Below are 16,943 nucleotides of genomic sequence, written 5' to 3' on the forward strand. Positions count from 1 at the left end.
GGATCTCTGGCCATATAGGATGTGCTCGCACTATATCGGATGGTCTAGGATGGGAAATGTCTCTCTGTAATTAATTCCAAAATTTGGCAACCTTTATTGCCAGAAAGTACTTCTCGTATCTAAGTTTGATCTCCCTGCTGCAATTTAAATATCTACTTGAAAAGAATCACTAGAACTCTGTACATCTGGATTGAGAATCAAGTAAAGTAAATGCCACAGACTATGAGGCTCAGCACTGAGCCCACCTCTGCAGCACCTCTGACGTGTCTTGGGTCCCCTCTGGACATTTTGAGCTTAAGTAATAATGGATTAAGCAGGATAGTATGAGCTTTGGAAACAGAAAAACCTGAATTCAAGTCCTTGCTCCACTACTTACCTAGCTGTGTGACCTTGAGCAAGTTACTTAATCTCTCTGAGCCTCAGTTTCCCCATCCACAAAATGAAGATAAAAATATTCCTACCTCGAATAAGTCATTGTAAAGATGAAATAATACAGCTAAAGTATTTAGCATAGTGCTCAGAACATAGAAAAAGCTCATTAAACCCTCGCTATTAATAATAATGATAAACATCATCTCTAACCCACTGCAGAGCCTTTGTTTCGCCCCTCGGGCTCTTCTGTCAAGGCTCCGTTATGCATCAGGAGCAGAGCTGGAATGGGGGGAGGGTGGAGAATGTCAGCCTATTCTATGAAATTCTTCACCTGGGATTTGAAAGTGGAAATAGAAAGAATCCTGACTAATTTAAATACAAAATCATCCAAGTGTCAGAGGCAGGGGAGAGGTTTCTGTAGAGAGCTGCATGGCTGGGACTCTCGAGGCTCCACACATACGCTTGGAGCAAGGATGCGGTTCACAGGAGGGCAGGGCAAGGGTTGCAGAACTGAAACCTTGTACTGCCCCATCACCAAAATGCCCCCAGCATGATTTCCTTTAAGGTGTCCCGAGCCCCTTCCCAAAAGACAGGCTCCCTGTGTGGAGGGGCAATGACAGAAGGAAGATGGAAACTTCATGGGAAAGGCGATCTATCCCAAGGTTGTCCTTCTACTCTTCGGGGTAGTGAAGCTCATGAGAAATATGGCTCCTGAAAATAGCCACTAAATGAAACTCTCCAACCTGGAGGTAGAGGATCAGTAAAGTCTGCAGAGGCAAAATGAGGCAGTTTATTTCAAAGAAAAGAGGTTGAGGGCAAGGTGGGAGTTAAGTCACACAACTAAATTTGGGAAAGGAAGCATTAAACAGAAGATGGAGGAGCTCGGCTCTCCACCTCCACCAGGATTCAGACCACAGGACATGGCTAATACTGCAAGAAGGGAGTTAGGTTAGTGGTAAAAACCTTTCTAATAGGTTTTTGAACAGTGAAAATTAGCTGTCAGGAGTAGTTGCCAGGGCACTTTCTCTAGAGGGTTTTTGAAAGGAGATAGACACCCTGCTAGCAGGGGTGATTGGAGTGCAGCCCTGCCTCGAGGCAGGAGGAGAAATGAGAGAACCTCTTTAAGCCTCTTTCCAGTCCCCGGAGCCTCTCTCCATGAAAAAGACTCAGGCTTATTAATGCAGAGCTGCATCCTTCAGGACACAGGGGGTTGCTGGGTTAAGTTTGGAACCTTTGCCGGCTTAGTGGTTCCCAAACTCCCTTTGTTCTCATGGCTTGACAGACAAATGAGCTGGCCTTTTCACTTTAAAGCCGAAAACACAGGTTCTGAGTGCTGTGTTGTTTGTGGTGTTGAGATCCCCAGGCTGGAGGGAGGAAGCCTTAGGGGGTTTTTGCTGAGCCCAGAAACACTGTGGGGATAACTATGGTCAGAATTTTGTCTTCGGTGCCGGAACCAGATTGTCCGTGCTGCCCTGTAAGTACAGTTAAGCGGAGATAGAAAATGAGTCCAGTGCTCAATGTGGGGAGAAGCTGCAGGGGCTTGAGGCCGGGGGACCACTGTGACCTCAGCAGTGGTGATGGAGAAGGAGGTAAAAAAGGAGTGAGAAACAGAACCATAAGGAAAATACAAAGAGGAAGGGTTCACTTTTTCAGGAAGGAAATAACAAGGTTGTGTGATGGTCACTGGAGGAAATGCACTCTGTTGGAGGGTCCCTTCTTGGGGAGGTGTGTGTTGGGGAAAGCTGAGCTGGTAGGATTTTGATGCTGAGATAATCACTGTGCAGAAGGACAAAGCTTCTCCTTTATCTTTGGGAAGGGGACAAGGCTGCTTGTCAAGCCAAGTAAGTGACATATAATTTACATTGTGTGCTGAATATTATTATCTCCAAGAGGAAAACCTGCCCTCTTTTCCACAGGTACCTCCTTGGGTCAGATGGACATTAAAGGTGTTGAGCAGACCAAGGCTAGTACCTCATCACCTTCTTCATCCTTGAAGGAGCTTTAAGAGGTTGTGGAGGGGAAGAAACCCACCAGGACCCCACCAATAAGCCCAGCCTTGGGGCCCATCTACCCATCTACTGTCAGATTTGAATAAGAACCATCTGATGACAAGGTCTTCCTCAGAAGGGGACTCCAGCATAGTCATCCCCATTTGATAGATTTCAAAACTCAGGGCTGGGCACGGTGGCTCATGCCTGTAATCCCAGCACTTTGGGAGGCTGAGGCGGGTGGATCACCTGAAGGTCAGGAGTTCAAAACCTGCCTGGCCAACATGGTGAAAGCCCATCTCTACTAAAAATACAAAAAATTAGCTGGGCGTGGTGGCAGACACCTGTAATCCCAGCTCCTCAGGAGGCTAAGGCAGGAGAATCACTTGAACCCCGGAGGCGGGGGTTGCAGTGAGCCAAGATCACGCCATTGCACTCCAGCCTGGGCCACAAAAGCGAAACTTCATCTCAAAACAAACAAATAAACAAACAAACTCAGGCAAGTAGAGGCCAGTGATTAACCCTGTTCCAACAGGAACAGAACCCAAGCATCCTGAAGTAGTTTTTCTAGTAGGCTCGTGAATTCAAAACATCAAGTTATTTAAATGACAGAGCAACTGTTGTGATCAGCTGTCATTTGAGTAGAGCTGAGGACTGGGTCTGACCTTGGGTAAACTCCTCGGCTGGTGGGTTTCTTTCTATTCCTGCAGCGTCTAAAGCGGACGCCCAGGCTTCACTGACCCCAGCGGTCTGGCTTTCTGCCCCTGCCGCCCAAGAGGTGCAGCTCTTGGCACACACCATCCTTAGTGTCTTGAAAGAAGATAAATTAGAAGAGAAAGGGGGAAAAGCTTATATCTCATATCATGCAGTTGCCTCATTTTGTAGCAAGATTGTCTCCCCATGAGCAGTTTGTCTTCATTTAGCAGCTGTCTTCTCTGGGGAAGCCATTTTGTAGAGGTGTTTGTCACAGTGTGACAACTGACAGCTGGGGGAAATTGCAGTTTGGAGCGGGGACCCAGGTTGTGGCCATACCAGGTAAGCCCCATTCCCTGGAGCCTCACCTGCCCTTAATATTTGGCATGCAGGGCTGAGACTGTGAGAAACACATCTGAAAGGAAGCCATTTCCCTGAACAGCAGTACCCAAAGCCATTAAGCAAAAATGAGAGATCAGATTGGTGTTAAACAGAAACGTTTCTGGATAAATAGGAATTCTCATTATTCTCTATCAGTCTCCTGTGTGAATACCCTTATTCCCCTTTTAAGGAAAAAAGTTACAATAAGCAGTATAGCCATGATTCATGCTGTGGTGTGGGAGCGATCTGCCGTGGATTTGGGGGTGGAGGATTAGAAATGTGTTCAGGCAGATTGGATGTGTTTTTGACAGGATATGTAACACAGTGTGAATTATAACCAGGGAGGAAAGCTTATCTTCGGACAGGGAACCGAGTTATCTGTGAAGCCCAGTAAGTATAAAATTGTATCCCTGGATTAAGCAATGTCTGTGGATTAAGGGCTGATTTAGACCCAATTATACACTATGTGAAGAATGTTTAGAGAGGGGGATGAGCATCAAGTAGGAAGCCAAACGTTGCCCTGGCTAGGATCTAGCATCTCGGTGCAAAATGGGCTATGTAAGTGTGTCTCTGGGAATTGCTCTTGAATATATGTGTTGGGACTAAAATGTATGACTGGATACTTGGGGTATTGGCTGAGATCATATCCCTGGATTTATGTAGTAATTGGTGACAAGATTTCTAATTCCTTAACAAACCCTCTAAGGCACTATTCTATTTGGCTAAGATTGTCAATTTATAGAAGGGAAGAATCTTGTAAATAATGATCATTAACCAAAAGTAATGTGATTAGCCTCTCTCAAAGTCTGAAAAACCACTTTTTTAAAAAAAGTTAACTCATGACTACTGAGGGAGACTTCCTGTTTCTGAGACTTTTGGCCAAAAATTCATACAGCATAGCCTCACGGAGCAGAGAGAGCCTTGACAACCTTCCTTTCTGACTTTCTCCATGGGTGAGAAAACTGAGGCTCATTGAAGAGACTGATCCTGGCCCCATAACCAGTCTATGGCTGAGCTAGAACTAGATTTTAGGTTTCTAATTTGCCAACCCTGTCAGTTTGCTCAAACTCGAAGTTTGAGGAGTCTGCAAGATTCATCTGACAAATATTTTCATGTACTTGCACTCTGCCAGGCTCGGTGCTGAAACCAGGGATCCAACAGGAAACAAACTCAGTGTGATATTGCCCTCATGCAACTTACATTCTGGAGGTGGATTCCATGTTTCTTCCCGGATATGACAATGCGTACCCTGATTTCTCTTGGGCATGACTCTCTTATACCATCATTACTTCCTTAGGAAATACTAAAACTAATTTTTGCTGCAGTTTTAAAGTCCTTTAGCAGATAACTAACACACATACCACTTTAGTCAGGGGAAGGGAAATGTCCCAAAATTGAAGTAGAAAACTAGGAATTTCTCTGATAATTGATTATTATGAAGTTATTTTATTAATGTGAAATGAGTGGCCAAGTTAACTGGACAATGCCAGCTCTGTACCTACCTCACTTAGATTCTATAGACTCAGTCTTGGGAGGATTCAAGAATTCAGACAGTTCTCTGATGATGTAACCCAGCAATGCCCACAACAGAGGAGGCATATTCTCTATTCTGGACTTAGTGAGTCTCTGTGGATGAAAAGATTCAAGTGCTGTTTTGACACCTAAAATCGCAGAGTATTTGCTGTATACATACATGGAAAATACACAGTTGATGTTTAGAACTTTGTAGTGGAAAGTGGAAAGCAAAGATCCCCTAAAACAAAATGGGATTGTAAAGACAAAGGAGGGTTCATTTAGGATTTGTAGACAGTCAATTTGTCTACTCCAGACCAAACCTAAAGTGACAGTGACGCAGGCCTAATTCATAAAGGAACCACTGCCAACTATTTATTCAGTGCTCTGCCAACCTGGCCTGTTTGATCTGGTTTTTGTTGTTGAGCAAATCATAGTGCTTCTTCTGGTTCTGGCTGGCAACTGACCTTTGGATCTGGGACGCAATTGACTGTTGTACCTGGTAGGCTGCCACAATTAAATACTATTTGCACTGATTTACTAATCTATAAATGTATTCTGTACATGTAACTTAATGGGCCTGAGGTTAAAGATGGGGAGAGACAGCAACAATGCATACTAGAAAGGGTAATGTGAGCAAAGAATTATTTATCAGAGACCAAGAAGAGAAAGAGAAGCCTTTTTGCTAAGGCTTTTAATAATAGGAGTTGATGAAAATGAATAGAAAAAATTTCACTTTAACTTAGAAGAATTGCTGAATAATGAGAACAGATTCCATAAGGGGAACCTCTGTTTCTGATAATATTTGCGCTAGGACCAGACTATATGCTACAAAAACTCTCTCACACCAAATCTAGTTGGCCACTTACATTTCTAGTCTATTCTAGTAGCTATTTCTAAATAAGTCTTTAAACATAGAAGTGCCTATATGTAAGATATTTAAATGAGGCTCTAGTTCTGTAGCTCTCTGGTGCCCTTCCAGCAAAGCACTGCTGTAACACATTGCTTATCATTTCTACAAGTGAGAACAAGTAAGCCCCTTGCCCTCCAAAACTGCATGAGTGTTGTAATTACTTGGCTTAGACTGAAGTCACTTCTATGTTGTTTCTCATAACTGTGTTCATTTGTTGAGATCTGTTTAACTCCAAACTGTGTGGGCGTCTAACTGTTGGCACTAAGGTTTCTTTTCTCTTGAAATTGTCAGCAAAATATTTTGCCCATAAATAATGTTTCATCTAGACTTGCAAATGACAACCAACACTGCAGCCTCTTTTTTTCTCTTTTTCTTTGCTGCTTTTTTTCTGAAGGGAATATGCAAGCAGGAAGCAAAAACAAAAAAAAGCCACAATGGACAGTTTGACTGTGGGGTCTGGGAGGAGAGTGTCAACGTGGATGCTAAAATCTACATGGTTGTATAACTTAGGTACTGTGACAGAAAGACTATATTGATCTTATTAGGTCATACATACAGAGCACTGGCCAGCTGGCATTGCTCAGGGTGTCCTTAAGAAAAGCTCAGGTCTAGTTGTCAAGTGCAACCCAGATTCAGATACAGAGTCTCAAAGAGAAGCTTCCAGTTCACCCTGGAGCTAAAGGCAGAACATGAATTTTCCCCTTAGTTAAGTCCACCTGCAGGTAATTTTCATTTATAATTAGAAAAAGAGAAAGGTAAAGAACATTTACTTGCAGTGTCCTTGTTTCCAATATTGTGTGCATTGAGCACAGAGGACACAAGAATGAACGCAAGCAGAAAACTAAAGAACAGAAATCAATAAAACCACTGAAGAAAACCAGTTGCCCTTATCTTGCCTGTCTCTGATAATGAATGTGCCTTCCCTGCTCATTCCTCACTTTGGTTCTCAAATTTTCCAGTGAATTAGCAAAGAACTGGTGGGGTTGGGTTAGTCTTGGTCAAATTTGGTTAGTCATCTCTGGATAACAAGTCTCCTTTTTAGGAAGTGCCAGGGGATTTTTTGTAATGCTAGTAAACATGGTGTACAACTTCAACAAATTTTACTTTGGATCTGGGACCAAACTCAATGTAAAACCAAGTAAGTTATAGTTGCCTAGAAGAAAAAGTTACCAACACATTATGCTAAATTCTTGTTTTTAGTCTGTATTTGAGTTCTTTTATTTTGCATTTTGGGTCCCCACCCATAATATTTTATTAGTCCTTATTCATATGTCATTTGAACAGATATGTAGTAAACAAATCCTATGATCGAGTAGACATGCTGAAACTGCCAACCATGTTCTCAAGGTGCTATTCTATATAAGGAAAATGCCTGAATTTTAACTGTTGCTACTTAACAAAAGAGCATTTGGATATAATTTAAAGCACCCCTGAATATCCAGGATTTCAGAGACAATTAAAATTGTATGTATTATTTAAAGATGAAAAGAATTAGATCCCCTTGATAATACCCTAATAACTAACATTTCTTCAATACTCGCAATGTGCAAAGCACCTTTCATACCTTGACTCATTTGACCCTCCTAACAACCCTCTGGGATAGATATTACCTATCTCCACTTTCACAGATGAGGAAACTGTGTGAAAGTTAAAACTAAAGCAAAGAGGTTGAAATAGTTAGCCAAGGGCTTACAGCAGATGAGGGGCAGAGCTAGATTAAGAGCCAGGTCTGCCTGTCCCCCAGCCCACTCTCTTAACCATGGTCTTGGTGAGGTTTGTGTAGGGCGACCTCGCACTGTGGCTCTAACAACTACAAGCTCAGCTTTGGAGCCGGAACCACAGTAACTGTAAGAGCAAGTAAGTAAGAAAGAAAAGTCCAGAATAATTTTAAACAAAATGGTGGGTAGGTTTTTAAGCAATTTCACCTAGGAAGTGCAACGGTCAAGAACTAAATTCCAAGAGCTTTCCCAGTTTGTGTTAGAACCATAGTTTTTCTACCTCACATGTCTCCCTCACCTTCTCTGTCACCTCAGAACATCTCCTCCTAAGATGGTACATTTGTTGGTGCCACAGTCTTCGTGGTCAGATAAAAACTGAGCTAATTATCTGAAATTATCTCAGGTCTCTAAGTGAAAGAGTTAACTCCTTTCAAATATTTGAAGAACTACTATGTAGACCAGGTAAAGGGTGAGTGTGGAGGCCAAATCAAAACCAGCAGGTGAAAGATGTGCTCCAACGTCCTCTCAAACATTGTTGAACAAGTGGAAGTGCCCTGCAGTGGAAAGGCTGCTTTGTGAAGTATGGAACTTTTCTTCCTTAGATATCTTCATGCCAGATCCCTAAGGTTAACCATGAGATGTTGCAGAAGGCACTTCTATGCCATATTAGCTATTAGACTGAATCACCTCTGGGCTCCCTTTCAACTCTAAATGCTAAGATCCCATGACTCAAGCCTGGAGGATTAATAGGTGAGCTCAGACTTGTTTCTTCTATTTTTACTATTTTGTTAGCCAAAGAAATAGTTCAGCAAATTATTCATAAGCTAAAGCCTACTTGGGATTTTTACACCTTGAAGATAGTGGGGTATGATTTCCCAGTACAGTAAATGAGAAAATAATAGGAGATATCAAGGAGGAAAAAAAGAAAGAAGAGATAAAGGGAATGTCTTAAGGGAGGATCAGAGGTTGAATGAAGGAAATGAGGTGATTTTGCAGAGGACAGATGTGGCTATCAAAGATTTTACAAGTTCAGCTTTGGAAAGTGATCCAAATATAATGTCACTCCAAGTAAGTGAGCAGCCTTTTGTACTGGAAAATAGGACCAGGGGAGCAAAGGTCCTTCCAATTTAAACACACTCAAAAGGATGTGTAATTGCTTTCTGATGGGAGGGAACTCTGAAGGTAGAAAGGCTATTGTTACCACAGATCACTTGTCCCTGCAGTTAAAGCATCTGAGGACTGACTGTCCAGCTTAGACTGCTGTCTGTGCAAGAAAAAGACTTACAGATGCTGAAAGAGGATGGAGGCAAATTTTCAACCCTATATTCCAAAGCTGGGGGGAGAAGGGATGGGAAACATTAGGGCTGGGTTCATGTAAAGGGGACCAGCACTGTGCCGACAGAGGCTCAACCCTGGGGAGGCTATACTTTGGAAGAGGAACTCAGTTGACTGTCTGGCCTGGTGAGTGAGTCGCTTTCTATTCCAGGGAAATATTACTGTGGATAAATTAAAAGGGGAGATGAATTAACTCCTTTAGTCTTGAAACTAAAGAGATATGTGTATTTCCCCTCCTGGAAGACCCCAGTCCCTAGGTAGATTAGGATGAGGAAGCAGAGGGAGGCTAAGGCAATGGAAAGTCCCTTTTAGGAACCCAGGAATCAGAGAGGACTTGATGGTCCCCACCAAAGGCAAAGAAGGGAGGTCCCACTAAAACATGTGAGCATCCCAAAGCACCTGCTCTGGTCCACACACAACACCTGGGGAAGGACATGGCCTCCACCCAGAATGGGCAAGCGAATGAGACCATCTTTCTAAGATGTGTTTTTCTTGGGTCCTGTGACTCTTGGCCATCTCCCTGTCAGAGGCTCCATCTGTCGCTGCACTCCTTCTTATTGAGAATTACCTCTCCGTGGTTCTCTGTAAACTTTCCCCAAGAAGCCTGTTCCCCTGCTTCCTCAGCACTTAGCCTCACCAATGGATGGGCTCTAAAGTAGCTGGAGGGAGTCTGGGTCTGAAACTTTCACTGAGAAAGTAAAGCTGATCCACAATACCCAGTGGGTATGGCAGCTGGAAGGGCCTGGGAGGACCTAGGACTAAAGTACTTGTCCTCTCTTTGGGGCCTTTCCTGAGCACTCAATCGAATACAGAAACCCTGTTAGCAAATGCACGCATGTATATGGTGTGTTCACTCAGTATTTCCATTCTGAATGTATGGATAGCCCTACCCTGAAGATTCTCTGGAGCTTCTAGGGCTTTCTGTTTTCAGAGAAAATTGCCTTTGTGAGACAAAAATGGCCAAATGGGCCCCTGAATGAGGTTATGGTTGAGAGCTATTAATATTATCCTTATTCACAGAGAAAATCCAAATTGCCAGAGCAGAGTAGTGAATAACTATGTGAAGGGGTTAGACCCAAACATGTGCCCACTTGCAAGCATTCCAGCTCTATGAAGAGGATACAGTGCTAGGAGACAGGATTACCCTGCACATTGCAAACTCTCCACTTTTCCTATACCATAGAAAATGTCCTTTGTTGAGCACCGACTGAGTATTATTTTCTTGGTCCCTGTGGTTTTTGCTGGGCCTCAAATCATTGTGTGATCAATGTTGCAAGCAACAAGCTAACTTTTGGAGGAGGAACCAGGGTGCTAGTTAAACCAAGTGAGTACTGGGACTTGACCCACAATTGAGCCTTGTCATCAGTTTGAAATTCAATGTGCTCAGTGTGCCGTGTTGGCCCAAATTAATGTCTCAAACTTGTCTCTAAAATGTTTCATGTTGCTCTTATGCATACGCGTGCACTTATGTACAAATTCAGCATGGATAAAGGATAATGTTATCTTGATGTTTTCTAGAGTCTATTTTCTTAAGAGAAGACACATAGTAAAAGGTACTTTCCTTATTTCTTCACATTTCTTACCTGATTTTCCCAAGGGGCAGATGAAGATGGATATGGCGTTTCTCTCTATTCAGAGTAGTTGATTTGAACATGGTCACAATAGCAGAGCAAGGACTTACAATTTCTAATGTTCAAAATATTGCTGTCTGTACCAGGCTGCAGCCTCTATAACCATTATTCTGATTTATTTCCTCTGGCCCTCATTTTTCCCAATTAATGTAACTGAAATATTGGTAACCCTTATCTTCTGGTTCACAGAAAGTGTGTGAGGATTAAAAAGTCACTGCTCTGAAAAGGAATTGAGCTTAGAGAGTTTTCTTTTGGAGGGGGGTATTGTGTTGTTGATGATATTGTCTCTTTCATTGAGGGAGGGAATAAGAAAGGAGGCATACTTGAAAGGCAAGGTAATATGATCAATACATGAACGTGTGCAAAATAAATCATTAAGGCATTCAACTAGAAGCCAAAAAACAGTGTGGACCCCTGCTCAGCCACTCACTCACTAGGCAGCCATAAGAAGATCACTTGAGCTCTTCCAGCATCAGTTAATCTAAAATGTGGAGATTATTATTCCAGTCTTGACTATTTCAAAGGAGTCTGTGAAATTCAGATGAGATAATATGATGATATAATATATATGAAATCTCTTTGAAAAGGATGGGTGGTCAAATGATTCATGATTTTTAATAATTAGGTTTTATGAAAAATTTCATTTGAGGGTAAACTTAAAGGTGAACAAATTTAATGGACTTTGGCCATGGCAGAGAAAGGGTTGGGTTTGGATATAAGGTGGACCTCTCTAATTATAAGAAATAAAAGAACATGAGAATTGGTGAGCAAGGCCTTCCCTGAGATCTTCAGAAACCTGAGGTCACTCAGGAGAGAAATGTGTGAGGTTGAGAGCTTATAGTAAATGGTTTCTGAAGTTTCCTACCACTCCAAAGAGTATGTGAGCTTAAAATTTTTCTTCAGTTTAGCTAAATATGTGCTTAGTGTTAGATTAGGTTTCAACCAAGCAAAAGAACCCTGGGAGAAGTACCATGCTTGGAAATGAAGCATCCTTTGGTTTTTGTGGTACAATAGATCACTGTGGGTTTTCAGATGGCCAGAAGCTGATCTTTGGAAGGGGGACCATGTTAAAGGTGGATCTTAGTAAGTATCATTACAAATGAATTCTGAATTTGAGTAGTTGTTGAGACAAGTAATACGCTTTTTTGGAAATCTAAGTGGACTGCCAAAAGTTCTCAATTTATCCGTATTTCATGGGGAGCAGAACATTCTTCATGCCTTCTCCATCCTCACTTCTGCCAGGTGGGAGTTTGCATTGTTAACAGGGAAGCAGAATGGCAGCTTAACAGAGAAGCAGTATGGAAGACGTCTCCTTAGCTCAGTGATCAGTTCCATCAGAGAAGTCTGCTCTGAAATGCAAACACTTTCTCTTGCAGCTGGCAGCCCCTTGCAACCTCAGTGCTCTCCATGGCCAGGGCCAAAGCTTCCAGTTGCCCAGATAACATGCCAAAATCACTCTGAAAGAAAATCTGTCTGTCTTTACCTTTTCTGACCAGGAATTTACATGGTTAGATTTATATCTAACACTTCAGCAGGGCGAACGCATGATCTAAGTGTCCATGTGGACACTCTGTGTGACTCGGAGCCAGGGTCTGCTCTTTCAGCCCCTCCATTTATCTCAAAAGGGATGATTATTAACTCCTCCAAGCCTAGACTTCACTTTAGACATCACCTCAGAGAGGCCTTTCTTACCCAGACAATCTAACAAGTCGTCAAACACAGCCACTGCCTGGCTGCTCTCTACCCTGTTATTTAGCCTGATTTTAATTCACACACTATCAACACTTAACATTATACTATCTATGTATTTATTGTTTGCCTTCTTCTAGACTATAGGCACCATGAGGACAGGGATAGTGTCTAAGTGGCTTTCACCGTATCCCTAGTGCCAGCACAATGTCTTTACACTTCGGAGGTGTTCAGTGAACAGTTACTGAGTGAATAAAGGACGTAGCACCAACTGCCTCTCTTTTTCATGAAATTACAGAGCTTTGCTATTTCATACCCAAATACTAAAACCCACTGAGATTTTTGCACCAAGGGCGAGGACAGAATACAAATTTCCATCATTTATAGTTTTGTCCGAGGTGGATTTGAGTGAGCGGGTACATGAGGTATTTGCAGGGCCTCATTTCACTGTGCCAACCAGGCTGGAACTGCACTGATCTTTGGGAAGGGAACCACCTTATCAGTGAGTTCCAGTAAGTACCTGATAATTATTGATCATAGTGTTTGTACTTATCCTGTAGTCATATGTTGCACAGGTGACCAAATGCCTCCTCTTTCTTTGAGTTAAGGAATATTGACATTTAATGAGGAAAGCCATTTAAACAAATGGGAAAATTGGATGTTGTCTCACACCCCTAATGCTCCAACCATAGCCCCTGTCCTATTCCATGCTCATAAAAAAATTTAATTCATAGAAGAAAGAAAGATTACCTACAAGGATATGAGTAGTTTGCTAAACAGTGGTAAAATGAGATTATGTACAGGTGTTGATTCCTAGGTAAAAATGGGGGTCAGAGTTGCTATCCTCTGGCTAGTAAAACAAGATTACTTGGGGAAATTATGTAAATCTCCTTGAAAGAAATAAGTTTCAGAATAGTCTAGAGAATATCACTTGGACTCTTCTTAGGCTTTTGACTACATCTATTGTACCACTATTGCACCTTGAAAAGAGGTTTTCTCAGGCTTAATTCCATGGCTTAGTCTTTATTCCAGTATCAAAAAGGGGGAATCCCAACCAGAGTTCCCATGAGGGAGGATGACTGCATGCTAATCACATTAATCTATTATCAAGGTAACTCGGGCGTTTTTGTCAGGCAGCACAGTGCTGTGATTTATAACATATTCATCTCTGGGAGTGGGACAAGATTATCAGTAAAACCTGGTAAGTAGGTAATATGTCACTAAAGTGGGAGGCTTAATGTGGCTACTGAGACCCACTAAACTTACTGCAGTATTTGGAAGGCCCAAGTGTCAAGAAATTAATGGTTTCTGCAGAGTTAAGTGGATTCCAATGAAGGAAGAAATGTTAAAGTAATGGTGCGGAGGATAGAAGAGCTAGCTGTGAAAAAAAAAATAGCCATGTGGATGAACCAAACATCACAGGCTGAAACAGCCTAGAGAGTTGATCCTAAAGAAAAAGGCAGAAAGTCTGGCTGAGCACTTCCAGTTCTCCTAACCTGACTTCATTAGTGAACCTGGGCCATAGTTTCTTTATCTATAAAATGAAAACATTTAATATCACCTCAGATTTTTTGTTTTAATGTTGTGGGTATGTAATAGGTATATATATTTATGGGGTTCAGATGTTACTTTAAAGATAAGCTAATCTATGTGAAAGTATTTTGTAAATTCTTAAATGCTATCCACATGTAAAATATTGTTTATAGAACAAAGAAAAACTATGTCAGATCGTAGAATTCTTTTAACATGAGAATTTGTAGGTTCTTAGTGAAATAGCCATTTACATGTAATCTGTAGCCCTAGGCTTTGGTAAAAAGCACTCTCTCTTCTACTGAAGTATAGTGGCTCAAATGCTACCCAAATGAAAAGGGCAGGGGAAGGGAAGTCATTTTGTAAAGGCAAGCATTACAGTGTGAATTCTGGAAGCTACCAGAAAGTTACCTTTGGAAATGGAACAAAGCTCCAAGTCATCCCAAGTGAGTCCAATTTCCTATGCATTTCCTCTTCCTTGTGTTGTCTTCTCTCAGACCGTAACATTTGGAGCACATAAAGGGATATAGTGGGCCTGCTCTTTTCTGACTGTTTCAGGAGACTGAAATAAAGGGATTGTATAATAACATCCCTTAGCATGCTCTTAGTACTGTTTTATCCAGTTTGTGTTTCTTCTTAATATCAAAAAAGCTAAGACATTGCTCATGAAGCCAATGGAAAACAGTGGATTTGCAAAGAAAAGAACTAAAGAGAAGACAAGTGGTACTTTTTACCAAGCTTAAAGCAGAGTAGGTGTCCTTTAATCAGAGGGATGCTTGATTCTGGGGGCTGGATGGGACTCAAGTGAGTAACAAGGAGTCACTGAGCTTCTAAAATGAGTTGACTCGGGGGAGCAGGAAGCTGCCACTCATGATGATCTGGATGCTATTCCGTGAAGTTTCAGATTGATTGAAGTTAAAATTAGGGGTGACGCTATGTCAGGAATCTAAAAATTGATAACTGTAATGGAAATGAAAGAAGGGCTAGCTACATCTGTTGGGTAAATGAAGTTGAACATCATGCATTTGATGGCAACAGAGCCAGAGATGTGGGCAGGTAGAAACTTCATTTCAAGTGATATGCAGTAAATACCCCAAATTGGAGTCAAATGGCCTGTGTAAAAAGGAAGTTAAAATGTAACCCGTATCTCCTTGTGGGTGAAAAGGCCATATCTCTATGTCTTAGGTATGAAAAGGATGTGTGGGCTTCTGTGTGTTTTTGACTGACTAAGAAACACTGTGGGATGGATAGTGGCTATAAATTGATCTTTGGGAGTGGGACCAGACTCCTGGTCAGGCCTGGTAAGTAAGGCATCAGAGAGGCAACAGAAAGATTGAGGTAAAATGTCTTCATGTCTCAGGAAATGATTGTATAATGGAAAATGAGCTGGAGATTTTTAGGAGCACTGTTACTAGAGTTCTGATGTCTGGTTCTAGCACCCTAATATAGCTGTAATCCCTCTCTAGAAGGAACAAGGAAGAGGAGTCTTCTCTCATAGCTCCTCCTAAGATTTATCCATCCTCTGCCAAAGTGTCTTGTGGATCCAGGATACTTACATCTTTGTTAGCAGTGCTGGCCCCTGCTCAGCCTCAGATCACCTATTCTTCATTTGTAAAATGAGGATAATAATATTTAAGTTTGTGGCATAATTGAGGCCCAAATGAGGTAGTGTAATTATGCATATTATTAATCCACTTGGCTCATAATAGGTTCTCCATAGATGAAGATTTTCTTTCCTTTTCCCTAAGTAGACCATGGGTTGAAACACTGCAGGTCATTTTTGTATGGGGATTTGCTATAGTGTGAATTCAGGATACAGCACACTCACCTTTGGGAAGGGGACAATGCTTCTAGTCTTTCCAGGTACATGTTGACCCCATCCCACCCATGTTTTCCCCTTATCTGGTTTAAGGTTTCCATATGTCTTGTGTGTTATCCTCATGGATTGCATCATCTTTGTTTTATTATCGATGTTCTGTGAATTTAAGATTGAGCCTCCATGGACTCTTCATTTAAAAATGAAAATAGCTAATAGAAGAGTTGGAAATAACAGTAGAACTAATTCACTAGGTCAGGATGGAGAAGAGACTAATACTCTAGACAATTAGGACAAACGTGCTTTTTCCAGAAATAGCCTCACTTCCTGTTTAAAGCCTAGACTGTGGTCTCTCCCCAGGTACCCTTCACATTCCTCTAGCTCTCCATATCCGAAATTTAGCTGTGGCATCTTAGACAATCTGTGACATATGCAGCTACAGAAATCTTTTCTTACTGAGAATATCTGCCTATTTGAACCAAAAGATCCTTGAGAATAGACACTCTTTAATATTCCATGAAGTGTCTGATATGGTCCTTTTACAAAAGCAAGTACTTGATAAATTCTTGTTTAATTGAAATCAAACACCCAAAGAAATCAAGTTTCCAGGCCAAAGGGAAGAAGAAAATTAAGCAAATGACACAGTACATTTGAGCCTGTGGTGGAGAGAAAGAAATGCTAGATTGGGATTCAAATAGAGCCATGTTTTGGTCTCTGCTACCAACTAGCAATGTAACTTAGACCAGATCTTTTGCCTCTAAGCCTCAGTTTCTTTATCTGTAAATGGGGAAGTGGGTCCAATGGCCTCTCTGGTCTCTTAGTACAAAAAGTCCATGAATTTATCCCATTTGGGGCACTTTTTTCTCCTAGGAGTAACTCAATAGCTATATTAAAGCTTGAGTGTTTTCTCACTCAGAGCACATCAAGAAAAGGGGTGAAGTGGCCTAAAAGGGAGTTTATTGTGAGGCATCAAACACTGTGATACTCATGGGAGGAGGAAACAAACTCACCTTTGGGACAGGCACTCAGCTAAAAGTGGAACTGAGTAAGTATGAGATTCTATGGTAATTACAAAATGTATTCTGGTGACAATAAGCAGAAGAAAAGGTGACATTATTTTTGTCATTATATCTTATTTTTAATCTATTACCGAAGCATTAAGAGTTGTGACATCCAGATAAATTAGTGAAAGTATTAAAGACTATTTAAGCATGCTTTCTTTGGGGTGGAATTTAGCTAACCGCTAGAGCTAGAAGAGCTAGAAGAGCAGAAAATTGCATTGTCATGATCAAATAGACCCTTTCTACTTCCACTGCCGTGGATTCAGAGGTGCACTTAGAAGAGGATATTCAAGGTAATTTTACC

At 41.5% G+C, this 16,943-nt stretch overlaps 2 gene segments (V, D, J or C); both read left to right on the forward strand.

Moving 5' to 3' along the window:
- The window catches only part of LOC112629379, an 881,832-nt gene extending 867,624 nt beyond the window's left edge, over positions 1-14,208 (forward strand). Inside the window, 1 exon segment of the V gene segment in view lies at positions 14,144-14,208. Coding sequence covers positions 14,144-14,148 — 5 coding nt within the window.
- Positions 1-16,943, forward strand: part of LOC112629366 — a 772,346-nt gene that overhangs the window by 737,677 nt on the left and 17,726 nt on the right.

The sequence above is a fragment of the Theropithecus gelada genome, chromosome 7b (genome assembly GCF_003255815.1).
Source record: "Theropithecus gelada isolate Dixy chromosome 7b, Tgel_1.0, whole genome shotgun sequence".
NCBI lineage: Eukaryota > Metazoa > Chordata > Mammalia > Primates > Cercopithecidae > Theropithecus > Theropithecus gelada.